The sequence below is a fragment of the Cicer arietinum genome, chromosome 2 (assembly GCF_000331145.2).
Source record: "Cicer arietinum cultivar CDC Frontier isolate Library 1 chromosome 2, Cicar.CDCFrontier_v2.0, whole genome shotgun sequence".
Taxonomy (NCBI): domain Eukaryota; kingdom Viridiplantae; phylum Streptophyta; class Magnoliopsida; order Fabales; family Fabaceae; genus Cicer; species Cicer arietinum.
In genome coordinates, this window is record NC_021161.2 from 41,969,157 (window position 1) to 41,996,415 (window position 27,259).

Consider the following 27,259-nt stretch of genomic DNA (forward strand, 5'->3'; position numbering starts at 1 on the left):
TTTTGGCTCAACAAGTAGCTGGATCTTTGCTGACTCTGAGTTGGACACGGGCCAATATTAGGAACAATAATTGAACACAATAGAAAAATGCACAAATAAACATTTTCACGAGTAATAATAATTAGAGTTTATTAGAAATGTATGATTGATGTAAAATAATTTTAAATAATTATTTTAGTATAATTTCATGATTTTGCCACATAGCTCCACTTCATAATCGCAAAATATTGTTAAATATTAATATAAAAGTAATTTACAATAATAATATATCTTTTCTTTTCTCAAATAATTAACATAACAATAACTATTGTTAATAAAGTAATAATATTAACCATTATCTTTGGCAAACCCTCTCTCAGATCCAATTACAATAAAAGGAACAAAACGGCAAGAAGAATCTATCCATAGGAATAATAACATGAAGAATCGTACAGAATTCCACAACATATGTTACACATTTATTTAGTTTGACGGAATAATTTATTAATTCATCATTTTATTAATTTTGTACGCTATTGACAGTGTGTCATCAACTTCTCCTCTGTTCAAAGTCGACTTTTCTTGAGTGGTCCCATTTTCTTAGCCATATCTCTAAGGACAAATTTCTGTATCTTCCCAGTAGACGTCTTCGGAAGTTCATCTATCAAAACCACCGTTTTCGGAACCATATAATGCGGCAAATTCTTCCTACAATACTCAACTATCTCTTTCTCCTTCGGTATTTCCTTTTCCTTCAATCCGTTTTTCAAACTCACAAACGCACACGGCGTTTCTCCCCAAAACTCATCGGCTCTCGCCACCACCGCTGCCTCATTCACAGCCGGATGTCCGTACAACACCGATTCAACCTCCACACTACTCAGATTCTCTCCGCCACTAATTATCACATCTTTAGATCTATCTTTAATCTCTAAATAACCGTCTTCATGCATCACACCAACGTCGCCGGTGTAAAACCAACCGTTCCTTAAACAACTCGCTGTTCCTTCAGGATCCTTCAAATACCCTAACATAACGCAACCGCCTCTCATAACAACTTCGCCGAGCGTTGCTCCGTCGCGTTTTACGCTATCTCCGTTGGGATCCACCACGTCAACATTAGTCATTCCGATTGTTCTCACTCCCTGGCGTGACTTCAATCGCGCTCTCTCCGTCGCCGGGAGACGGTTCCATTTGTTTTTCCACGAGCAGGAAACCACTAACCCGCCGGTTTCCGTTAAACCGTAGCCGTGACTCACCTCAAAACCTAACGACTCCGTACGGTAAAGAACGGCGGCGGGTGGCGGTGCTCCGGCGGTTAGGATGTGAACTTTATGTTGTAACGGTTTGTTATCAGGTGAGTTTGTTAGCATGTTGAGAACAACCGGAGCACCGCACATGTGTGTCACGTGATGCTTTTTTATGAGAGTGAAAACGGTTTCAGCGTCGAATTTTCTTACGCAGATGTTAGTTCCTCCTACGGCTGCGATTCCCCACGGGAAGCTCCACCCGTTAGCGTGGAATATAGGAAGCGTCCAGAGAAGAATCGGTTGTTTAGGAACCGCCCAATCGATTAAAGAATCAACGGTTACTATGAAAGTTCCTCTGTGGGAATGAACTACACCTTTTGGAGACGACGTCGTTCCCGAAGTATAATTAAGTAACATTGGGTCCCATTCAGTTTTTGGTGGAACCCACTTAAATAATGGATCACCCTTCACCGTTAGATCTTCATAAGTTGAGATGAAATTGGAATCAACGGTGGATGATGTTACTTCTTCGAATGTTTCATCTTTGATAAGGATAAGGAGAGGGCGTTGTAAATTTGAAGGGAATAATAACAAGGCTTCGAGGACGAGATCACGTGCGGCGCAGTCCACGAAAACTAGTTTAGACTCGGAGTGACGGAGTATGGTTGAGATGGTACGCGCGTCGAGGCGCGTGTTGATGTTGTTGAGAATTGCGCCGGTGAAAGGGACGGCGAATTGGAGTTCGTACATGGCGGGGATGTTGGGAGCGATGGCGGAGACGACGTTTCCGCGGCGGATTCCGAGGGAGGTGATTGAGGAGGCAAGTTGGAGACATCGGTTGTGGGTTTGAGACCAGGTGAAAACGGTGTCGTTGTAGATGATGGAAGGGGTATCACTGTAAATTGTAGCTGCTCTTTCTAAGAAGCCGAGTGGTGTTAGAGGGGAATTGTTAGCTGCACTTGGTTTGAGTTGTTCCATTGGCAAAAATTGATAGGATTGGATGGTGAATGAAATGTACCAACCAAGGTGTTTCAAAAAAATAGTCTATACTAAGTTGGAGATAAGATTTAATACATTTATAATAAAAAATATCAAGTGGATATCTTCGTAAATAAATAAAATAACGTGAGATAGATGTGATATGCTCCTACGTTAATTGATATCTGTTTCTAATTTAATGAAGAGAAAAATATGGGGTTAAGAAATTAGAAATGTTTATATATTATTGTTGATTTATAATATAAAAAATAGAGATATTTTATACGATGATATGTTGAAGTCTGTTGTTGTCTTCAAAACGTAATCCCACTTGTACAAAGGTAATGTTGTTAAAGATGGGAGAGATGCACCAAATTAAATGGAGGACTTATATGGCAAGTGTTGTTTAAAAAAGGAAAAATCCACTTTATTTATAATAAAAAGAACAGCGAACTATTCTTTCATATGCATCTCCTCTACTAAGAAAGAGGAACAAGAAAAGAAAGTGAGAAAAAAAAAAAAAAAAAAAAACAGGATGCAATGTGATAAATAAACTGAATTTTTATTGACAAATGATAAATTACTTGGGTTACTAACCCGTGCTAAGAGTTAGTTTGCACTCATAAACATATATATTATAAGAAATTTTATTTATGATATTATTATTTTAATAATAATTATATTTTGTTAATAAATATAAAAAAAGTATTTATTAATTTTTAGCAATGAACAATACAGATTGAGTCACATAATGAATAAATATTAGATTTAAAAATACATTATTTACTTTGAATTGTGAATGATTTAATCTATTTACTTTGACTTTAATATTGATATTTTATCATAATTTGACTACTTAAATTTTTTTTTAAATCAACATCGTATATAAAATTTAATTATGAGTTAAGGACTAATGTTCTTACAACTACAACTGAATTTTATATACGATGCTGATTTAAAAAAAATTTAAGTAGTCAAATTATGATAAAATATCAATATTAAAGTCAAAGTAAATAGATTAAATTATTCACAATTCAAAGTAAATAATGTATTTTTAAATCTAATATTTATTCATTATGTGACTCAATGTGAGTAAAGAATTTAGTCCTTAACTCATAATTTTTTTACTTTTCCATATTTAAAGTATGTGAGTTTAGATATTAGAATATTTAAAAGAAAAAAAAACTCTTGTAACGTATATAAATTTAAGATTTAAAATTTTAAATCTCATGCTCCAAAAATACAACATTAAATCTCTTCTCTCAATTTTTTCTCTTTCTGAAACTTTTCATATGTTATACCTGTGTATAGTTTATATTAAAATTTTATCATGTTATTCCTATTAAATAATTTAAAATAGAATACTGTGTAATTCATATTAAAATTTTCATTCATAATAATTAAGAAAATAATTTTTATTTATGTTTAAATGTTTAATTTTCTTACAAGAAGCCAATGTCATGGTAGGTGATGGAAGGGGTATCAACGTAAATTGTAGCTGCGCTTTCTAAGAAAGTCGAGTGGTGTGACCGTGTGAGAGGGAAATTTTTAAGTGCGCTTGGTTGTCGTTACCTTCACTTTAGTATTAAACTGACAGATTTGGATAGTGAAAAAAAAAAAAAAAAAAAGGTGTTCCAATAATAAAAAAGAGTATCAATAAACAGTTGGACAAGTTTATTATTATAGATTAAAAAAAAAAGTAACTCTAACTTTATATTTTTACAAATTATTTTAATGGAAATTATTTAAAAATAAAAAATGTTATTTTGAATAAATTTATTAAAAAATAAAAAAATTAATTTTAATATTTAATAATTTAGATAATTATTTTTAGAATTTTAATATAATAAAAATATATATCGAAAATGGTTTGTTTAAGAAGCTACTTAAAATAACTTATCATTTTAAGCCTTTTTAAAAATTGTATTATCTAACAAAAAATTGTAGCAAAATGATTAAATACTTAACCTGAATTTCTTTTTAAAAGCTATTCAAATCCAAAATCAGTTTTTAAAAATGATTTTCAGCTATTGAAGATATTTAGGTTGAGTTATAGACTAAATCGTTTTCTTTAAGATGTTTAACAACACTGACTAAAATTATGCAACTAGAGTATCAATCACTTCATCCCCATGGTAAAAACAACTCAGTTACAAAAATGTATCGGTGTCTACTACACAATAGAAAATTGTTCAAAAATTACATCATAAATATGACTATAATGGCCACCAGCTAAGTGAACAGACTATTGTTGAGACAAACTCCATATTTAAAGTTTTGATGAAAATAAACAAATGTTAATTAAGAAAGTTAATTATGATTTTAAAATGTTATGTTAATTTAATTTGCGCTTTTATGCTTTTGAGTGAATTTATTTAAAGAACAGAATCAAGCAAAGCAGAAAAGACAACAATAAGAACATTCTGCACAAAAACAGAGAATGATCTCCAGTTTCAAGAGTGTTCATCACAACATATTGACCAATCATTCTCCACCTCTTTAACAAAAATTCTGCCTCGAAATTTCATTCAAATAGAATCAGTACATGGCAAGGAACAAGTATGATTCATCACAGATCAGAAAAGGCTATTTGATCACTAAAATAAAAGGACTCAAAAAACAGTCAAAAATAAGAATAATTTGTAACTCTAAAATCAAACTGTCAAGAAAGTTTGATCAACCTTGATATATGATAAGACATTACAAAGGACATCCAAAATGATCAAAACAGGAACTCCAGATTGATCATCAAATCTCCAGAAAGATCAAATTGACAGATCCAGATTGATAATCAATCTCCTTTTTCTGCATAACTCCAGCAGCAGTGTCTTCTCTTCTGCAATGGCTTATAATTCTTCTCCAAACTCAATTGGCTACATTCAAGACTCAAGATCGAAACTGTGCCATTCAAGATCAAGGAAGAAACTTCAAAGGCTTTTTAACTAGAAGACAAAAATGATTTAAAGCTTTAACAGAAAAGTCAAAAAGCAGTTTTTAAATCAATGGCTGGATTATTTTTATTCTGAAATATTGGTTTCAGTCAAAAATACAGAGCACTACCAACAGCTCTTTTTGACCCTCATTAAATGCTTTTAAAGCCTATAAATAGAAGGCCAATATCTAGGAGCAAAGCAAGAAATTCAAGTGTTGTAAAATCTCAAACATCAATCACATACACATACTTGAAGTTCTCAAAATTCGCAAAGAAGAAGCAGTTCTAAAAATCTCATATCATATTGCTTGATCATTACTGATTTCTTTGTAAAGAATCAAATCTCAAACAAGTGTTGAGATATCTTAGATTATGTTAAAATCAATCTTATTGTAAAAACTCAAACTATAAGAGTTTCTTTATAGTTTGTTTAGATTGCATTGAATCCTATCAAAGTTAGATAGGTGTTGTTGTTGCTTTCTGGGTGGAAAGTAATAGAGATTAAAATAGATCAAGGTTGATCTAGACTAGGTGCTGTAAAATCAAAAAGGTTCTTTGTTTTAAACACTTAGTGGAAAATCTCACAGTGTGAGGACTGGACGTAACCCAAGTTGGGTGAACCAGGATATTTCTTTGTGTGGTATTCTCTATCATATCTCTTTATTTGTTAAACTTAATTAACTAAGATAAAACACAAACTAATTTTCTATTTTAAGCTAATCAAGGAACGTTCTCTGTTTCTCTATTTTTCTAACCAATATCAATCTTGAGTTATTTTCTTAAGTTTTTAACAGGAATTTTTAAAAGTTACATTTACAATTCAAACCCCATTCCTTGTAAATCGACATTGTTACTTCAACTACAACACGAAAACCTTTCTAAAATCGAAGGAATAATGATATTAGAACCACTCTAAGACCGAAGGGTTATATGTATTAGGATCAGACTAAAAATATTGAAGGGATGAAGAATAGGGAGAAGTAACTTAGAAGTGCGTCGAACAGAAGAGGGAGAAGAAAAAAAGTTGAGAATTGTATTCAACTTTGATGTCTTTTTCGCAAGAGTTTGACATTCTTTATATAGTGATGAAAGTTATCTCATATGAATACACTATCGAATGTAGGACTTTAGTGTTTATAGAGTTGAAAACTAACCAATGTGTGACTTTAATAATTTTTAAATTAACACACACTAACATACTCTCTATACTCCAACAATCTCTCACTTGAATTTAAAAAATTGTTTCTGAAGTAGCATCAAACACTTCTATAAGATTGTGCATAAATAGAGATATTTTCTTACTTGAACCTTTGCATAGTGAGTAAAACTTAAATTCAAAGAATGACTTGAAGTCTTGAATTCTGTCTCTGATATCAAATCCACATAAAATCTTTTCATATAGTGTATTCTCAAAAGTTTGTGCATCAATGACACTGCACTTATATCCTAGTATAGTGAACACTCTAACAACTATGCCTCATAATTCCATAAGAAGCGACCCGATTTCCATATTCACATAAATGAGTATATCAATAGTACTCTTGTAGCAAGGTACTCCACACCATATAATGTATAGATCTCATTAAGAGATTCTATTATATCATCATTTTATTGCTTCATGAATCATGCTTCAATTTGTAATAGCATGCTCATCTCATATTACTTCACAACTTGTTATTACTCATTGAACTTAATTCTTGGGATCTTAGGTCTTTTAGATCTGATTATCATCATAAGTGACTTATTCATCTAAAGGTAATAGTCTCATCCTTTTGTATATGTTTATGAATCTCTCTCTAGTTAATTCTTTTGTCAAAGGATCAACTAAGTTTTTATTGATGCATAAAATCACTCAGTTGAAACTAGAGAGGATAAACTCGCACAATAAAAAAATTTAAAAAGTATAAAAGTGCATTTAAACCTTAAATTATATACCAATATTTTACTTATAAAGGAACCACATATTTAGATCACATTTCAAATATGAATAGTTAAAAACACCACAATAAGATGGAAATAAAATAAGATAATGGCAAAAATCAATTCACCAACAAAATAACTAAATAAGACAAGAAAAATCCAAAAGAAAAAATTATTCGAAAAAATAAAGACTAACCAATAAGTAAGACAATGAATATTGTACTACATTGTTAGGGCTATAAATGAATTGAGTTGAATCGAATTTATGTTCAATTGTACTCGATTAAAATTGGTTCAATTCAAAATTCAACTCGAGGTTTTCACGAACTTATATTTTAGTTCGAATTTGACTCGATTCAAGTTTACAAGCAACTTGGTTTGGTTCTATAACTCAAATCAAATGAATCAAAAGACAAAAACTTAAAAGAAATAATTGTGTTCTTTCAACTTTAAATTAAAATATTAATATTAATAAAAATTAACTAAATCCCATATAATTTAAATTTAAACTAGGGCTAAAAATTAATTTTTTTAAATTAGTTTTCTCAATACTTTTGATTATCTCATGCATTGGTGGTGCGCTTCTTATATAGGAGAAAATGAGAGTGTAAGGGATTATATTTCATTGTTTGGAGTAGTTAAGTAATTATAGCTAGGGGACATAGTTCATTCCTCAACATAATCATTTGAAGAAAAATGAATCACAATTAAGAGCAATTAGTTGTTTCTTCAACTAATTCTTAATCCCAACAAAAAATTTGGCACGCCCAATGGAATATTACAGTAGAGACCATTGAAAAGTTCACTTCGTTATATCACAATTACGTTTGGCAAATGCACTTGAGTTATGGTAAATTTTTAACACTGTGGGACAACCATCATCAGCATAAAAAAAGTCAAGCCAACATAGGTCTAATGACCCTCCCCAAATGTTGGGAGTGTCTAATATGTGGTATTTCCTAATGCTTATGGGGACAGGACAATTGATCTACTTGAGCAACCATTGGTGATGACCACATATTTCATTAGACAACAAATTGAAAGAAGGATACATGACATCGTGTATAAAGTCTCCCAACAACTTGCTGACATTGTTAAACCTATGGTTCATAATGATGTTCAACAAGTTAGGAAGTTGGAGACAAAGCGAGCCAATTCATGTGATAATTTTGTCACTTTTGTAATCCAAGGAGTACAAGGAAACCAAGGCCAAACAAACATTGTAATTCAAAATCAATCAATCAATCATGACAACAACATGACCTTCCTGGTGCAGTCGAATCCTATACAACAGATACCTTTTATTCCTAGCCTAGTACTTTTGTTACGACAAACCCTATGGGGCACCCATTGGTGAATGATACATATAATCGGGCTAACCTTCAACAGCTGAACAATATGTCAAACACGAGAAGACATGTTTTCGACCTAATAATTGGAATTCATAGGCTAATTCTCACCAACCACATGGTTATTACCTGCATGGATCGACTAATCCCTCAACACACCTGCCACGACCTGATGTACCTTTACCAACTCTGGTGGGTTTAATTTTACCAAGACTAAATGTGGGTTATGTTGGCAAACAAACATGGATCACAAATCCACTTTACTAACATAAAATACACCATTGGTTCTAGGGACTCGTTTGAGGATCATTGTTGAAATAAACAAGATTAGTAGTGGGGAATCCTCCCCTTCAAGCCTAATTCCAACAAGGTTTCTAGAACCCATCAAACAACATGTGACGCTGACCAATTGTTCAACAACCTGACCCTTACCATTATCGGGACTATTAATTACGACTTTCTCATTCCCTTTTTCCTCTCAATAGGAAATAGTGAGTTTTTGTCTTCCGTGGAAATCGAACCTAGTACTTGAGGGATAAGTACCGCTATCCATTCATTCCCACTATCAATTGAGCCACTCGCTATTTCCTATTTAGAGGAAAGGGTAGGGGTGAGAATAGGTCATGCCAGACTAGGCTTTGAAAGGCCTGAGCCTAGCCTACGATTTATTTTTTAGGCCTAAGACTGGCCTACAGCCTATCATAGGCTTTTTTTTCGGCCTAACCTAGCCTTTTAAAAAGTCTAGCATGGCTTGGAAGCCTACTTAAAATAATTTTTTAAAAATATGAAACAAACATCCTTTAAACCCTAAAAAATAATTTTGTGTGTCAAATAATAGTTCTTTTTTTTTTTTTTTTTTTTTTTTTTCTGAAACAAACGCGCTCGTTATTACCTCTTAAACAAATATGGAATGACTATTGAGTGATTGACTAATTGAACGGCTACCGAATATGGAATGACTACCAAATATGGAATTGCTACCGAATATCAAACAACTACTGAATATGGAATGCTCATTGAGTGATTGCCTAATTGATAGAATTTAAAATAGGAAATAATATTATTAATATAATAATAATAATAAATAATAAATAATAAATAATATTAATAAAGAATAGGCCTAATAGACTTTTTTATAAGTCTGAGTCTGACCTATTTAAATAAATAGGCTTCAAAAACAGCCTAAGCCTAGCCTTTTTATTAAATAGGCCAGACCAGGCCGTAGGCCCCTGACGGACGGTCTAGCCTATTCCCATCCCTAGAAAAGGGGGAGCGAGAGTGTCGTGATTAACAGTTCTGATAACGATAAAGGTCGAGCTGTTACAAAAAAGACACATTTTAATCGCCCTCATTTCTATCCATTGGAAATAACGAGTTTTAAGCTTCTGTGAAATCGAACCCGGTACCTATGAGATAAGTACTCCTGTCCATTCATTCCCACAATCAATTTAGCTATAACAACCGACCCTTACTATTATCGACACTGTTAATCACGACTTTCTCGCCCTTTTTCCACCAATTGGAAATAACTAGTTTTTGTCTTTCGTGGGAATCGAACCCGGTACCTGGGAGATAAGTACCTCCGTCTATTCATTCCCACTACCAATTGAGGATCTCATTGGCAAAAGCATGGAGTTATACATTGATGATGTGGTGGTCAAGTCTCAAAACTTTAAGTTCCATTTGGTGGAGTTGGAGCAGGCCTTGAAAAGAATGAAGCTTAATGGTCTGAAGATGAATCCATCAAAATGTGCATTTAGAGTATCAACTAGGAACTTTCTTGGTTTTTTAGTATACAATAAAGGGATTGAAGTGGATAAGAACAAAACTAGGGCCATACTAGAAGCTAGGTATCCCACTACAAAGAAGAAGTTGTAGAGTCTTTTAGGGAAGATCAATTTCTTGAGAAGATTTATATCAAATTCAGTTGGCAAAATGAAAACCTTTTCACATTTGCTTCGGTTGAAAGACTTAGAGGAATTAATATAGGGATATGCTCAACAAATGACTTTTGATCAAATTAAGGAGGCTTTAGGTAACCCACTAGTACTAATGCCTTAAATGCATAGTAATTCACTCAAGTTATGTATTGTTATTGAAGACGAGACAATTGGTTGCTTACTTGCCCAAGTTGTCGATATTGGTACATAAAGAACAATATATTATATTAGTCGAATCTTAAATGATGTAGAAACAAGATATACACTTATTGAAAAATTATATTTATCATTGTTCTATGTTTGTACTAAACTTGAATATTATTCGTTATCAACAGAAATTTTAGTCATGTGCAAGATTGACAAAATTAGATATTTACTCAATAGATCCATTTTGCAAGGTTGACTAATGAAGTGAGCCATCAAATTTAATGCATTTGCATTAAAATATGTGCTCATACGAGCAGTAAATGGTCAAGATCTGACAGATTTTTTAGCACAACATTAGTGCATGGAATCCCAAGATCCACTAGCCGAGTTGAACCTTGTCGTGAATGTTAACCCTCGTGCTTTGATGTCTAACATATCTAAAACCTAAAAGGAAACTAGAGCTGACATCGTTATTATTAACCCAGAAGAAAGAGTTTAGAAGTTTAAGGGCAATATCCTAAGTTTTCCAATAATCATGTGGAATATGAAGCTATGATCATATGACTTAGGATATTGACAAGCATGGTGATAAATTATAACCACATACAGGTCAAGGGAGATTCTTGAAATAACAATATCAATTATAAGGAAGGGGGTTTGAATTATAATTGTCTCTTTTTAAAATTCCTGATTAAAAATTGAAAGTTTAACTCAAGATTGATCTTGGTTATAAATGAATGTTGATCTTGGTTAGTGCAAAACAACAATATCAATTTTATCAATATAAAAATTGATTTAAAGTATATAATAAATAGAGATAGAGATAGAGAGATCACACAAGCATATATCTTGGTTCACCCAAACACGGGTTACGTCTAGTCCTCACGAATGTGAGATTTTCTACTAAGTGCTCAAGGCAAGATTGTTCTTGGTTTTCACATATCAATCTTGACTTTTACACGGTTTCTACCTTTCTACTTAGAAATGATTTTTTTCAGATTTACCTTACAATATTTCAGAATGGATTTTGCAAGATACCTTTTATAACATAAAAGGATTTTTACACACTACTCAAGCTAAGTTGACAATGTAGCCTTGATTTACAAAATAATGATTTTGAGAAGGTTAGAATCTAAGTATTGCTCAAATCTTGTTTGAGAAATAGATTATATATTTAAAACTCAGTTGTTATTGATCTTAACACAACACAAAGAGTGGAACTGCAAGCTGGAGAATGATTATGAGAATCTCGAGTATGTTTGAAATGATTGATACTTTGCTTGGCACTTTGAGTTGTGTTTTGTTATTCATCTTAAAGCTGTATTTATAGGCTTCAAGAGAGCTTTAGGACAACTTACTTATCCATTGAAATAAGGCCAACTGTCATGGATAAGATCAAACAGAAAGCAAGAGTGTTCAAGCTGAAACCAGGAACATTCTTGGCATCCAAGATCGATCCCCGAATTTGGAACTGAGCTGATTTGTACTTTGTGGTTCTGTCGGTTATCTGAGATGATTTATGTCTTTACGTTAAGTGTGCAGGTCATAATTGAAAGTACAACTTCAGTGTACTTTACAGCCTGTAAATTTATACTTGCTTTTGCCTTACTTGAAGAATGATATTGCTTTGTACTTTTCATGAAGCATGTGTTTGATCCTTCGAATTCTGGAAGAATGCTAACTTAGATTGATCCTTGCTTATTCTTGATGAAGGTATGAGATGAATTAAAGCTTTCAGGATCCAATCTTTCATAAAGAAAACTGATCATTGTTGTTTAAGACATAAGTGTAGAACGTTCTTCGTTTTCCAGAAATATCTCAAGAACGATCTTGGTTTTACTAAAGTATGTTAGGAACGATCTTCGTTTTACAGAAGTATGTCAATAACGATCTTGGTTTAATTGTTTTTGCTTTCTTGATTTTTAATGAGATCTGCTTTGAAAGACTTGGTACCTAACTTGTTTTGACACACTCAAACGCACATGTTAAATACCAAAACACTTAGAATTATAATTATAATTCTTAATTAACCTTTTGTTTAATTATCATCAAAACATTAATTTAAGAATTTTGTCTTAGCAGTTCCAACTAGTGGAGAAACAAGACATTGGAGAATACCAATCCTTGAACCTAAACCTCAAAAGAAATTGCGAAACAAGAAAATTGTTGTGTATGTTTGCTGATACAGTTGTCTTACACACGTCCCTCGTGAAGAAAACAAATAGATTAATGAATTAGCTCAACATACACCTTTTGGGAAAATATTTTTCCGAAAATATAAACATTCTTTTAATTTATAAGATATACATTTAACACTAACATTTTTTTCGAGTACACTCATTATTAATACTACTAATTTATCTTTGAAAGATGAAAAGTCAAATACAATTATACACAAATAAAATTTTAGGAATAACTACACATAAAATAGATACATTAAATTAGCTACCTACTTTTCTTAATATATGTGAAAACAATAAATGTTTATAATTAGGGGCAATTTTTTTCCTAAAGATAATTATAATTAGCGACAGAGGTAGTATGTGATTTTTTTATATAGTCAATGTTAGTAATTAGTGGTTATTTTTTCATAAGGTGTTGTACTCATGACTTACTTGTGATACTAAGGAGGGGTGTACATGGGTACGAGTCGATCCGTTCTTGATCGGATCAGTTTGATTCGAGTTAAATGAAAAAAATACGGATTTAAAACTCAACTCAACGCAACCTAAAAATAATCGATCGGTTCGAATATCGAATTTTGTCAAAATCGATTTAACCTAACTTGCGTGCACTCTTAATACTAACTCTCCCAAAATACCTTACAACTCTCGAGGTAGTATGTGATTAATGTCACATATTTTAAAATAAATTCAAAAACTATAGTAATTGATTTCTTCCTTTTCAATGAGAAATTGAATGATCCCTTACCCTACTTGGACATAGTTAAGCAATTAATATTAATTAAAATTAACGATTTTTTTAAAAGCAAGTTTATATTTAAATAATTTTCTTAAAGAAGCTAATAAATTATAAATTATTTAGACATAAAAAGCTTATACTCTTTCATTTGTGATAAATTGATACAAAAATATCATATTAAAATAATGACTATTTTAATTTTTAATGAATATTAATTATTTTTTTGATAAATTTTTATCTTATAATCTCAATTCAGTATTTTTTTTTTATCAAAAGAGGAATTTACTATATTTTTCCCATTAATAATAAACCAAGTAATGAAAGTTAAGTGATTAATAAATTTTAATTGAGACAAATCGTTCTAAAAACTTTGAATTTTGACTAGAACAATTATTGATCGAACTTTATTTAATTATCAGTCAAACTCTAAATTGTTTTGGTCTATTTCTGTCGAAAAAAATTAAATAAAAAATAATAATAACCATGAATCCACCAATATTTAATAATATAATTTAATAAAAGTTTTTTTTTGACCAAATATAATTTTATTTTTTAGTTATACATTTTTTTAATAAAAAGAACGTATTTGTACATTAGTTACGCAATTAATTAATTAATAATTAAAAAAAAAATGAAAACTTAACAGCATCCTTCGTTCTACCAAAATCACATACGGGGGAATATAATCAGAATAATTTTCTGAGATTCTCCTCTTCTTCCCTTGCTTCTACTCAAAGGAATTATTTTCCATTAGCGTTTGGAGGGTAGAAAAGGAAGAGGAAGAGAAAGATCGAAAGAGAGAAATGGGAGTGTTTTCCAATAAGATCGAACGTCAACAACTCAAGCCCGGTGATCACATTTACTCATGGAGACAAGCTTACATCTACGCTCATCACGGTCTATTTCTTTTTTTAATTTATCATCTTTTTTATTTTTCTCTTTCTTGTTATTCGTTGTTTGCTTTTGTTTAATTTACACAATATAATAGATTCTGGATATTTTATTTCATTTTATTGAAAACGGTTGTTTTTGTTTTTATATTATAACTCATTCGCATTTAGGTTTGGATAATCATAAACTTTGTGGTCCAGTAGATTTTTTTTGTCAGTTAGTTATTGCTGATTATAACTGTTTTGTTATGATTTACTTTATTTTGTTTTTGTATTGGAAAATTTGTTGTGGATGTGTTGGGTTAAGACTTATTTTGTTTAGGAAGTGAATTTAGGGTAAAGAAATTTCATGTGTTGGGTTAGCTTGCAATAGTTTGCAGCCAACTTGAATTTCAGCGTATTGAAAATGTAGCGGTGACTCTTCAAATTGAAAGTGTTTCTGGTGTTTGACACGATTAGTGTATGGCATGGCACTGGTACATATGCGTGCATTCAATTAATTTCATTTTCTTACATTATTATCAGTGTCTACATGTGAGTGTCACTATTGTGTCAGATATCGTTCTACTATGTGTTAAGGCTTCTTAGGAAGCAACATAGTTGTTGTTGAATCAAGTGAAATTGGTCATAAGTTTAACAGTTAGAGATGTATAAGGATAACAATAATGCTTATATGCTGGAATCTTTGGATCTTTCCAAATTTTAAAGGGAGTATTGGTTCTTGCTTTCTGGTGGTTGTTAGGGTGATCTCATTTGTGGTGTGTTATAACTCTAGGCTTCTAAAATAGTATAAAAGAGATAGGAAAATGATAAGGCTTGTGGTGTTGATATTTATTCAATCCCCCATATTGTTGACAGATAAAGATATTTTATATTGAGTGGGTTTTTGGATCCTATGAGCCATGTGAGTCCTACAGGGTTGAGATTCGAAGTTCTAATTATGCTTAAAAAACTTATGAATGGCTTGATATTTCTTTTGACAATGGATTTTGTGTTATGAATTTGTCTAACTTGGAATCAATGTTGTCAAATAGCTGCTATAGCCCTATAGCATAGCGGAAGTTGAACAAATTGCTGTTGCTCCTACAAAGTGTTTCCAAATAGCTGCTATTGCGGCGCTATAACACTATAGTGTAGCGCAATTTGTATTATGAGCAGAGCACCAATACACCGGTGATCTCATTGGCGAACAGAGCATCAAAGAATCTGGAAGCAAAATAGTTTTAACCTTAGAAGCTACTGCATATACCCACCAACTCTTTATTTTTGCTTGAAGGCACTATTGCTCATATTTATTTTATTTTTTTGACTTTTCTATAAGTTTGGCATTATCTCTATTACAAAAGTCTTTTATTGCTGTTATTTGTCAAAGTTTTGAAACTTTAAACCTTATGAAATAAATAATAAATTGTTGACAATTTTTCCCTAGGATTTGTATGGGAGTTGGGAGGGGAAGCGAGAGGTTGAGGGCAAAGGGAATGAAATATGAGAAGTCTTTCCCAAACACGAGTTTTTGGAGGAGGCGACGGGTTAACTTTAGTGTTGTCGATGGCGGAAGCCCAAAAAATAGCCTATAAACAATCCATTGCGGTCTGTGGCGCCGCCATGCTGGGCAAACCTAATACGGTGGTTGTCAAAAAATCTGCTATGGCCGTCATTTGACAATGCTGGTTGACTTGTGACTAATATTATCTTTGGTTGAGACTTTGAGTGTATTATAGAGGGAAATGATTTTTTGAGTTCCCTAAAATTGGGAGATTTTAATCCTATGAAGAAAAATAAACCATCATACAACTTAGGGACTATCCTCCCGTCCATTTCTTCCTCCCTTTCCTCTCAACACCTCAACACGCTTCTCCTCCCAATTCTAAAACATAACCTTAGGGGCCACTTCCACGTGGCTTGAAAAAACCATCAAAGAAAAATAAGTCTTGGGATCTTTTGGAAATCTCAGACTATTGAATTTTGTGAATATAATCTAATTGCATTTTGTACATTAAGATATAAAAGTTATGAGTTCCTTATAGTCTGTCACATTTCCTGGAAGTATTTCGATGAACTGTGTGTCAGCTATTCATTGGCATCGCCAGTTGAGAGTAAATCTTTCAGTCTTTGTAGTTTTATATTGTGCTTTTGTTTATTAAATATGGACAAACAAGGTAAACACAAACTTTGTTTTAGTATTAATGCGAGCCAATGTTGTATTTGATTAAGCATTTCAACCAGATTCATATTTAATAAGATGCCATTGATCTAGTTGCACACGTTAGTCCTTTGGTCCCTATCGACTCTCAGCAATCTGGAAACTTCAACATGAAATGGACTTAGAATCAATGATTTTTGCATCTTTAATGTGTGATGCTGAATTTGGCATATCGGTTTTACCAACTGCTTTTGTGCAAAATTTCAGGAATTTATGTTGGTGATGGAATGGTCCTCCACTTTACAAGGGGAGGAGGGCAAGAAATCGGAACAGGAACCGTGTTGGACCGTTTCCTTTGCAGTTCATCACCCTCTAATGCTACCGAAACTCCGTGTCTGAAATGTGGTGACCAAAATAAGACCGATGGTGTCATCTCTTCCTGTCTGGATTGTTTTCTCTCTGGTGATAATCTATACCTCTTCGAGTATGCTGTCTCGCCTGCATACTTTCTAGCCAAAGCTCGAGGCGGCACCTGCACCCTAGCAGTTTCTGATCCAACAGAAGACGTCCTTCGCCGCGCCTCATTTCTTCTTGAAAATGGATTCGGCGGTTACAATGTTTTCAACAACAACTGTGAAGACTTTGCAATTTACTGCAAAACAGGTCTGCTTATATTCACAAGCATCAGTGTTGGCCGGAGCGGACAAGCAGCGTCTTGCTTGGCTGCTGCTAGTGCTGTGGTTTCTACTCCACTTCGCTTTATGACGACAAGTTTCAGTGGTTTGGCTGCGGTTGGCTATGGCATGTACTGTATGAGCCGATTGGTTTCTGATATCGGAGTTCGCCGCGATGTATCCAAAGTTCCGGTGGAAAGGCTTATAGCTTCACCTGACATAGGTCAACCAGAGAAGACAGCTGAGATGATCAAAGAAGATTAGAGCTGGTTGGATAAACTCTTATGTTGAATATTCAGCTTATATGTAAAGATTATGAATGCCTTGTTTGTTAAATGTATACATTTGATGTTAAATTGTTTCTCACCAACATTTACTGTTTGTATTTGTGGATTTTATTACTTCATATATGGATGATGTGATTCACAAACAATACATTATAAATGTCAGCAATTAAGATTTATTTAATAGATTATAATTCTTTTTTACTAAAGTTAATTGGATATATGCATAATATATTAGCGGTGTTTTCTGCCTTAAGGATAATTCAAACGGTAGCTATAGTTATAGTGTTATTTGATTTGATTGAATTTGGGATATTTCTTTTCCTACACATTAAAATTGAGTGTAATAAAGAAAAAAGATAATAATTTCGTAAAAAGTAATAAAATTTATCGATTATCTTAAGTATATGCAAATAACTTTAAAATAACAGTTATTAGGCCAAAATTAATTTTTTATAGTGTATATTTATTTTTGTTCGTACGTAATAATGGATTCATAATGGATTCATGAATTCATTACTTTCAATTGTATTATTATAAACGCTATTAAATATTATACAAACAACACAAAACATTAAGCGCTATTAAATATTGCATAGGCAACACAAAACTTAGCGCTTATGTTATAAACGTTATAAAATATTTTATACAAATAAACAAGTGAACAACACATAACGTATTGCACGTAAGCGCTATAAAAGTATAACATTTTTTACATATAAGCGTTATAACTTTCTAAATGACACTTGCGACAAAAACAAAATTGCTTGTTAATTATCGGGAGTTTAATTTCACGCCATAATTTCCTTCTTTTTGTCAAGACTTAAAATTTCCTCTTTCATTTTCACTTTGAAATTGCATTTCCCTCTTTTTTTTTATAAGTAAACTATTTTCTCTCTTTCACATCATTTCACCCTTCCATTTTCACCCTTCATTTTTCCTCTTTTGTTTTACGCATTATGCTTCCATGTCGCCAGCATCAACGCTGTCATGCCTCACGTTTGAAATGTCTTCATCTCCTTTCTGTTTTTACGTCTTCTTCCAACTTTTCATCTTTCAATGCAGCAAGCTACGATGCCAACACATTGTAAGCTTGATTTTCCTTTGATCTTCATTTTTGTTTTTGTTTCTTATTTAGGTTTCTATTTTTGGTCTATTTTAGTGCTTTCAACTTTTGAGTTTGCCCTTTATTTTATTCTTACAGAAAAACCTAAACTTCTATCCAAGTTTGCCCTAATTTCCTTCATCTTTTGGTATTTTCTCTTCTTCCCTTTTAACTTCTAATTTTTTTTCCAATTTACTCTTGAGAAAAACCCTGAATTTATGATTGAATGACAATCAATCTTTTATTTTCATTTCATCAGATTGAGGATTGATAACCTAATGTATATGAAGTGTTTTTTTTTTTTTTTTATTGTCATGCAATTGAAATAAATGATTAATCTCTATTCATTTTTAACTGGTCAACATATAAGGTTTGTGGGTAATTTGTCCTTGATTTTGTAGTTTTTTTTCCTTCTTTTTTTATATTATTTTTTTTCTCAGTGAACTTTCATCTATAGCGCCAACAAGTTGGAGATATGTTTAAGGTGATATCATAGATATTCAATAAGATGAGGGAAAAGAGGAAGATTCTTGATCTTACTAGCACACTCGAATGTATCGAGAAGAACTTTGTCATTACTAATCCAAAGCTTCTTGATAACCCCATTGTAAGAAATTTATATATATTCTTTTTTATAGTGTCATCGTTTGTGTTTCTTTTGCATCAAAGTTGTTTGGAGATTGATTGTTAATTTGTGTAATATTGTAACTAAAGATGACATATATGAATATGAGGGTAAATTTTTATTTGATTTTTTATATATTTTCCTCTATTTGTCGGCTCACGTTTTTTGTAACGTCAATTTGACGTTAATGACCAAAAATAAAGTTTTTGGATATTGTAGAGATGAAATCCAAACAAATATTTTTCAGAGACTAAAAACACGGGGACCAAAAATATATTTAAACGTTTTGGTCCACGCTTCCTTTTGTCAATTAACATTTTTGTAACGTCCATTTGACGTTAAGGACAAAAAATAAATTTTCCTGATATTACTGGATGAAATCCAAACAAATATTTTTATATGTACTAAAACTAAAAACGGTTATATTTACAGGGACCAAAAATATATTTAAACAAAAAAAAAATTATGTTGATATAATATTTTGTTGATATATGTACTTTTAAAGAGTAGGTCTTAATTGAAAATATAATCATTCTTGTTAAGATTTAAATTACATTTAGACACAAATTCATAGGTTGCTTCATTTTATCAAATTAATTAAAACAATAAGTTATATTTTAGCTTAACTTGTTTTAAAAAATCAAACTAATAGAAACCTAAATAAAAGTTAACGAGCAGTGATATTAAAAACCTGAATAAAAGTTAACGAGTAGTGATATTTGGACATTCAGATTTGGCTTGAGAATGTTTAGGGTGTGCGACTATATAAGATCTCAAGTATTCAGGGAAATCAAAATTTTATTTTTATAGTATAAAAAATTATATAGTAAAAAAATGTTAAAGGTTGTGTAGTTTTATGTTTTTTCTTCTTAAACTCTAGATCTAAAATTCTAAATTCATAATTGTTGAACCTTTATGATTGAATATGTACAAAAAAACGATTGGCATTTTTTAATCATTAGATTTGAATTTAAACCCTAGAAAAAAAAATAGTTTTGTTTATCAAATTCTCTTACTCTTATTACTCCTTGGTCCTAAAATTTATGATAAAGAACAAAAAGTTCAAATTATTTGTTTTAAGAATCTCTTTTACTAACAATTATTCGTTCCTACTTTCATCTGAAAAACATAATCATCTCTTGTTAAAATGATGGCTGAATGGGATCTTAACATCTTGTCGTGCAAAAGTATATATATGTTGATTGCATCGAACATCAAAAAATTCATTATCATTATCTTAGTCATAAGATCCAAGCTGAATTGATTAATATGTATAAAAAAACATAATAATTTATTTAAAATTGCATCAAATATAATAAAATACATTATCATAATATGACTTATAATAAAATAAAAAACATGAATAAAAATAAAATAGGACACCAATTTCAAACTTTGCACATGACACTAAAATTTTCAAGAACCACTTTGTGAACATTTGTTACTTTTCTACACCCATTTACCACTTCATCCTCTCCTTATCTCTTTCTTTCTATCACATCACTATTCATTACATTATTTTCTCTATTTTTTTTTTTCTTTATGTGAAGGTATTGATAAGGTGTATGGGTATATATCCAAATATAATTGTTAACAAATCAATTTTACATATCAATTATTATATTTGAACACCTTTAATTTTCATTTATTTATTCAACACTTTGAACACTTCAATCTTACATATCATTATCTATTTTTTCTCTCTCAAAGTATCAAATGTATGTTTGAATGTCTACTAATACTACGTATATTTCGAACAAACCAAAAGAATAGCCAATCTTGTATTATAACCATAAATATATTATTAAATAACTCCGATGGTCCATAATAAAATGTGGTGGATGATAAAATTTAATGGTAAAAAAAAGTAGACCATCATATACCAATGCATCTATTGGGTGAATGCTAAAAGGAACCGTCCACCAAACATTTTTCCTTTACATATTCTTTTACCATGGAATTCTAGGTATTAGCTAGATTGTGTACAACAAAATAACAAGGAGGAAAAAAATATCAAACTCATGTGTATGTGATTTTTAGTTTCGTAAATTTGATACCAATAGAAAAGCTTGATGATAATAGTCATCGACTATAATAGTTAATAAATATTTTGACCCAAAAAAATACTTATTATTATTGTTAGAGTAAATGGTTAACATCAATAGCAACATAAAAATTACATTAAAAAAATAGAAAACATAAACTAATATTTAATTGAATAATATCTTAGTAATTGATTTTAGTGAAACCCAAATCTCGTAAAAATGTTGTATTTTTATTTTTTTAAATTTATATATTTTATTTTAATAAAACATTTTAGAAGCAACTTATTGTTATAAAGAGAAAATAAAATGTTAATTAATCGAGATAAATTTTGAATATAATATTAAAAGTTATATACTTTTATTGTTTCTTAAAATATAGACAATTTTGTTGACGATAAATTTGACACAAACTTTTAAAAATAAAAATAAAATATTTTCTCAAAGTATAGTAGCCCTTAAAGCATGTCACGATGTTCAACGTCCTTCATGTATATACATAAATATTGTCGGTTTTAATAAGTCTGGCAGGTTAATACACCACGTATGACTACAATTACAAGTTGACACCTCATGAACATCTGTTTTAAACCAAACTCTTCTTTGGTCCACTCCAAATTAGACCTAAACTCAATATTACCTAACCCTATCTCCACCTCAATCACATACACGACTACAATTATAAGTTGACACCTCGTGGAGAATTGTTCTGGACCAAACTTTGATCCACTCCAAATTAGACCCAAACATAATATCACCTAATTCTAACCTCCACCTCAATCACATGTTAATATTGGAGTGCAATTTATAGCGACTAAATATTGATAGTGTAGCTATTTTATATACAAATATTATAATTTTTATGCAAAAAATACAATTTTTTAGAAGGCCCAACGGGATTTGAACCGGTGCAGTCAGATGCTCTACTACTGAGCTATCAACCCAAGTGCTTTTTAGAATTTAATTAATATAATAATTTTACTAAATAAAACAAATGATTTAATTATAAAATTTGCAATTGGCACATATTTAATGAAAAAATAATGAATTTATCGTACTTTATTTAAATATTTTAGGAAATACTTTTTTTTTGTGTGCCAGCAATTATTATATCATACAAAGATCAAACGAACATAAACCCTATACATAATATAAAGGTCCAACATAAAAATTTTATTTCATTTCGTCCTTTGTTTAATTGTCGATTTTATATAAAATATTGTTACCATATATTAGTTGATTTCAAATTGTACAATGCAACATTAACTATTGAATTATAAAGAATTATATATATATATACATATCTAAATCACTCGTCATAATAACATGTTGGAAAAATATAGGTGTCCACAAATTTTGTAAATAAGTAATGATATATGTGTAACACTTGATTAATCACGTATAAAAATATGATTAATTCAATTAAGTAATCGATTAATTGAGCTAATTAACCAACATTTTAAACGTAGTTTAAATTAAGTGTCCGATACTTCTACTCTAGGAGAATATAAACCAACTATAAATGGTACCATAAATTTTGAAAATTAGGTGCATGGATGCCATGTGCACAACAAATACATCTTCTTGGATACAACAATGGTACCACACAACACAAAGATTTGCAAAACTAGTTGTGCATGAATGCCATGTAAAGAAAACACCCTCTTGGAGACAACCATAAAGTTTGGAAACGATCATGAAGTTGTGTTGCATGGATGACATGTACTCAAACTTGGTATCCATTTATACAAATAAATGATTGAACAATATATATACGACAAGTTTTGCATGCAATTGTGAATTTATTCTCTAAATAATAAGAATATTGTAACAATCTCATATTCATCTCACTAAGATTCAACAATCATCACTTTTTTATAGCCGACAAATGGAGTTTGAATATTTATCTCTTTTAGCTTTGTTTTGTGTAGCGGCCTATATTCTACTATGCTAGCTTGATCATATTATATGTATGGTTTTCGTTTGAAATCATCATGAACACAAATCTATTGTGAGTATTTTATACATTTGGCTTTTGTGAGAATTGGTGCCTTAGCTAGGTATGGTAATGGGGCAATTTTTGCATTTCTTACCCATGTATCTGACTAGTCATGGAAAATCTACACCCGCTTTTATTTTTTATCGGGTGTGAAATTTAAACCTTCATTCCTATCTGCGACGGGGTTCGGCCTTCCCTGCTTGCACTCACACTCATTCATATATATAAAATAATAAATTTAAAAGTTATATTTATTATAATTAATATTATACAATAATAAAATTAAAAAAAAATATTAAAATCATGTTTTCTATAGAGAGAAAATTCTAATTTTAATATTTAAAAAATATTAAATATATTGAATATGTATATGTATATAAAAATTTAAAAATGACAATAAATTTGTGTGCTCAAACCCCTCAACAAATCGGTGTCGCTGAGATAAAGAACCGACACTTGGTGGAAATGGCTCGTATCATACTCCTTCACAATAATGTACCTCCTCGTTTTTTGGGGGATGCAATTCTCATAGCTTGCTACTTAATCAATCGCATGCCTTCCTTTGTACTTGAAAACAAGGTACCACATTCTATTTTATTTCCTCAACAAAATCTTTATACCCTACCACTCCGTATCTTTGGGTGCACATGTTTTGTTCATGACCTTACTCCATGGAAATATAAGCTTGTTGCAAAATCCCTTAAGTGTCTTTGTCTCGCTACTCTCGCTGCAGAAAGGTTATCGGTGCTATTCTCCAGATATTCGACGATACTTTATCTCTGCCGATATCAATTTCTTTGAGACTCGTCCTTTCTTTCTCTCTACTGCAGAAGAGTTCAATGATTCTGGTCAGTCACAATCTATCTCTCCAGAGGTCCTTAATCTCCCCATTGCACCCACCCCTATCTCTATTTCCACCCCTGTCTCTAGCACCACCCTATGCACCTACCAACGAGGCCCCGTCCACCACCCGCTCCTCAAGACTCATCCCCTGCTCTACCTAACTCTCATTCTCTGCATCCTACACAAGGGCTACCCATTGCTTTGCATAAAAGTCACAGGTCATCTCAAAATCCTAATCCTATATATGTTTGTCATTTGAATTATAATCAATTATCTACATCCTATTATGCTTTTGTGGCTTCCTTGGATTATGTGTCTATTCTGAAAACTACAAGGGAAGCTATGTGTAATCCTGGCTGGCGACAAGCAATGATAGATGAAATGAATGCTTTTCACTCCAATGGGACATGGGATTTAGTACCTCTACCTGATGGAAAAACCACAGTGGGGTGTCGTTGGGTCTATATAGTCAAAGTTGGGTCTGATAGAAATATTGATCGCTTAGAAGCTCGTCTTGTGGCAAAAGGATACACACAGATCTTCAGCCTTGACTATGGGGATACCTTTTCTCCAGTTGCCAAAATCGCATTCGTCTGACTTTTTCTTGCCATAGCTGCTATTCACCACTGGCCTCCACCAATTAGACATAAAAAATTTCTTCCTGCATGGAGAGTTACAAGATGAGGTGTATATGGCACAACCACCAGGCTTCACTGTTAGCGGTACCTCTCACTTGGTATGTCGATTACATCAATCTCTATATGGCATGAAACAACCTTCCCGTGATTGGTTTGAGAGGTTTAGTACCGTGCTCTAGGAGTATGGTATGACTAGATGTGAAGCTGATTACTTGGTTTTCTTCTTGCACTATTCACCAACCACTTGCATCTACTTGCTTGTCTATGTTGACGACATCATCATCACAAGTAATGACTAGGTTGACATTCATCAGCTCAAACAACATTTGTCTCAAAACTTTCAGACTAAAGATTTGGGACCGCTAAAATATTTTTTAGGGATTGAGGTTGCTCAGTTTAACAATTACTCAGTGGAAGTATGCCCTTGATATACTTGAAGAAACATGCATGCTTGATTGTCGCCTGCGTGATACTCCTATGGATCCCAATGTCAAGCTCCTACCAGGTCAGGGGGAGCCATTGCAAGGCCCTGATAGATATCGACGACTTGTTGGCAAACTTAATTATCTTACAGTAACTAGACCTGATATTGCATTTGTTGTAAGTGTAGTCAGTAAATTTTTGATGCTCCATGTGATAGTCACTGGAATGCTGTGATTCATATTCTTAGGTATTATGAATCCAGGTCACCAAGCCCCTAAGTGACTTAGGTATTATGTAGTCAGTAAATTTTTGATGCTCCACTGGAATACTGTGATTCATATTCTTAAGTAAATTCAATTCAATGACCCCTAAGTGACTTAGTGAATGCACCAAGCAAGGGTAACATCGAAGTTGTTGGCTACTCTGATGCTGATTGGGTAGGGTCACCATCAGATAGAAGATCCACTTCTGGGTATTGTGTCCTTGTTGGAGGTACTTTGATATCGTGGCGGAGTAAGAAGCAAAACATAGTCGCAAGATCGAGTGCAGAAGCAGAATATCGTGATATGGTTGCAACGACTTGTGAACTTACATGGCTAAAACAATTACTCAAACAACTCAAGTTATGAGATGTCAATGTAATGAAACTAATTTGTGATAACCAAATTGCACTTCATATTGCTTCCAATCTGGTCTTCCATGAGAGAACAAAACACATAGAGCTTGATTGTCATTTTGTAAGAATTAAAGTTCTTTTCGGAGAAATCACAACTAATTTTGTTGGTTCAAATGATCAATTGGCTGACATATTCACTAAGTCACTTAGGGGTCATTGAATTGAATTTATATGTAACAAGTTTGGTGCATATGATATGTATGCTCCAACTTGACGAGGAGTGTTAGAATTTAAAGTATGATTATTATTCTTTGACTATACAATTTCCTAGGTTAATTGGTAGAACTTCTAGTCAAACACAAGTTTCTAGTATTTTAATGTAATTATCGTAACCTCATTATAAATAGAAGATGCGTGATCAAATAGTTCTTCATCATTTCTCTAACTATAAAAATATATTTATTCATAATTGGTGATCTTACAACTATGAAAGTACACAACTAGTTGGATTTGTCCATGTCGAACCATATTAGCCACTTTACTATTTAAGCTTCAAGATTCACATAAATGCTCAAATTGAAATACCAAGCAATTATCTATTTCTTATGTATTCAATCTCAAATATTTTCTCTAAGCAAACATATTTTAGATGCTCTTTCTAGAGTTTAGAAAATATTATATAATCAATATAAACAATAGTTATATCAAATGTTTTAAAAAAAATCAAGAATGAGAAATATATTATTTATTATAATATATTAAAATAACCTTAAACATTCTCTCCATTGATATATCATCTATTTATGTGTCACTTACTCAAATTTATTCCACATCATAAAAATTTGATGTGTCACTCTCTATATTCATTCACCCTTATTAAATTATATCTTCTATGCTTTCATTGTAATACCTTATCATTCATGTCCTTAAATGCAATTCATTTTTATAATTTTTGGTTACTTAATCTATCAATGCATATGACTATTGTTTTCACCTTTTCTGTTACTAAACTTTGTTTTGTAAAAAAAAAAATTTTGGACCTCACTAAACTTCTTTGTCTTCTAAACTTAAACATAATCTTCTAAACTTAAACATATCTGCTAATTAACTTTTAAGTCACACACCCTTACTTAATAAATTTATTAATGTTAATATATTATCATCAATGTGCTCATTTTAATTTCTAAATCAATTTGTAACATAAATTTTAAATAATCAATTCATTCATTCTATTTGGTAGTTGAATTATTTTTTATTCTAAACCAAAGTATTGTATTAATCTTATTTGATAATTCATCAATTTTTAGAAGAGTTTGCGTTTAAGATTATTTGTAATTTTTTGCAGGGATCAAATTTGCTAATTTAGATTTGTGTTTTTCAATTTCAAGTCTCTGTTGAGATTTGCCAGTTTAAATTTCTTGCATTGAAGAAGTAAAATTAATGAAGGTTCTCTTCCATTGTCAAAAAAGACCAACAATATTGGATAGCTACTATGGTAACATTATCTAATTTTTAAATTAATTATTTTGTGTTTTTTTTACTATGATTTGGTTGTTCTTC

The 27,259-nt window shown here is 31.6% G+C and overlaps 2 protein-coding genes and 1 long non-coding RNA gene across 3 annotated transcripts; 2 read left to right on the forward strand and 1 right to left on the reverse strand.

The window, feature by feature from the left end:
* Positions 1-307: 307 nt before the first annotated feature.
* LOC101503348 (2-methylpropanoate--CoA ligase CCL4-like) lies at positions 308-2,429 on the reverse strand. Its single transcript, XM_004490692.3, has one exon. The coding sequence runs from the start codon at positions 2,205-2,207 to the stop codon at positions 546-548; it is 1,662 nt and encodes a 553-aa protein (XP_004490749.1). The 5' UTR covers positions 2,208-2,429; the 3' UTR covers positions 308-545.
* An 11,643-nt stretch (positions 2,430-14,072) lies between these two features.
* Positions 14,073-17,594, forward strand: LOC101503683 (protein LEAD-SENSITIVE 1). The gene is made up of 2 exons (XM_004490693.4): positions 14,073-14,314; positions 16,718-17,594. The coding sequence occupies exons 1-2, from the start codon at positions 14,221-14,223 to the stop codon at positions 17,386-17,388; spliced, it is 765 nt and encodes a 254-aa protein (XP_004490750.1). The 5' UTR covers positions 14,073-14,220; the 3' UTR covers positions 17,389-17,594.
* Positions 17,595-18,265: 671 nt separating this feature from the next.
* On the forward strand, positions 18,266-19,241 carry LOC113785368 (uncharacterized). Its single transcript, XR_003471431.2, has 3 exons — positions 18,266-18,495; positions 18,613-18,661; positions 18,954-19,241. It is a non-coding gene; the product is annotated as an uncharacterized lncRNA (long non-coding RNA).
* Positions 19,242-27,259: the final 8,018 nt, after the last annotated feature.

Bases quoted from the DNA above. Each gene is read 5' to 3' on its own strand.
- LOC101503348 (XM_004490692.3), bottom strand. From the start codon at position 2,207: ATGGAACAACTCAAACCAAGTGCAGCTAACAATTCCCCTCTAACACCA.
- LOC101503683 (XM_004490693.4), top strand. From the start codon at position 14,221: ATGGGAGTGTTTTCCAATAAGATCGAACGTCAACAACTCAAGCCCGGT. The intron at 14,315-16,717 runs GTCTATTTCTTT...GCAAAATTTCAG, and splicing joins TTACATCTACGCTCATCACG to GAATTTATGTTGGTGATGGA.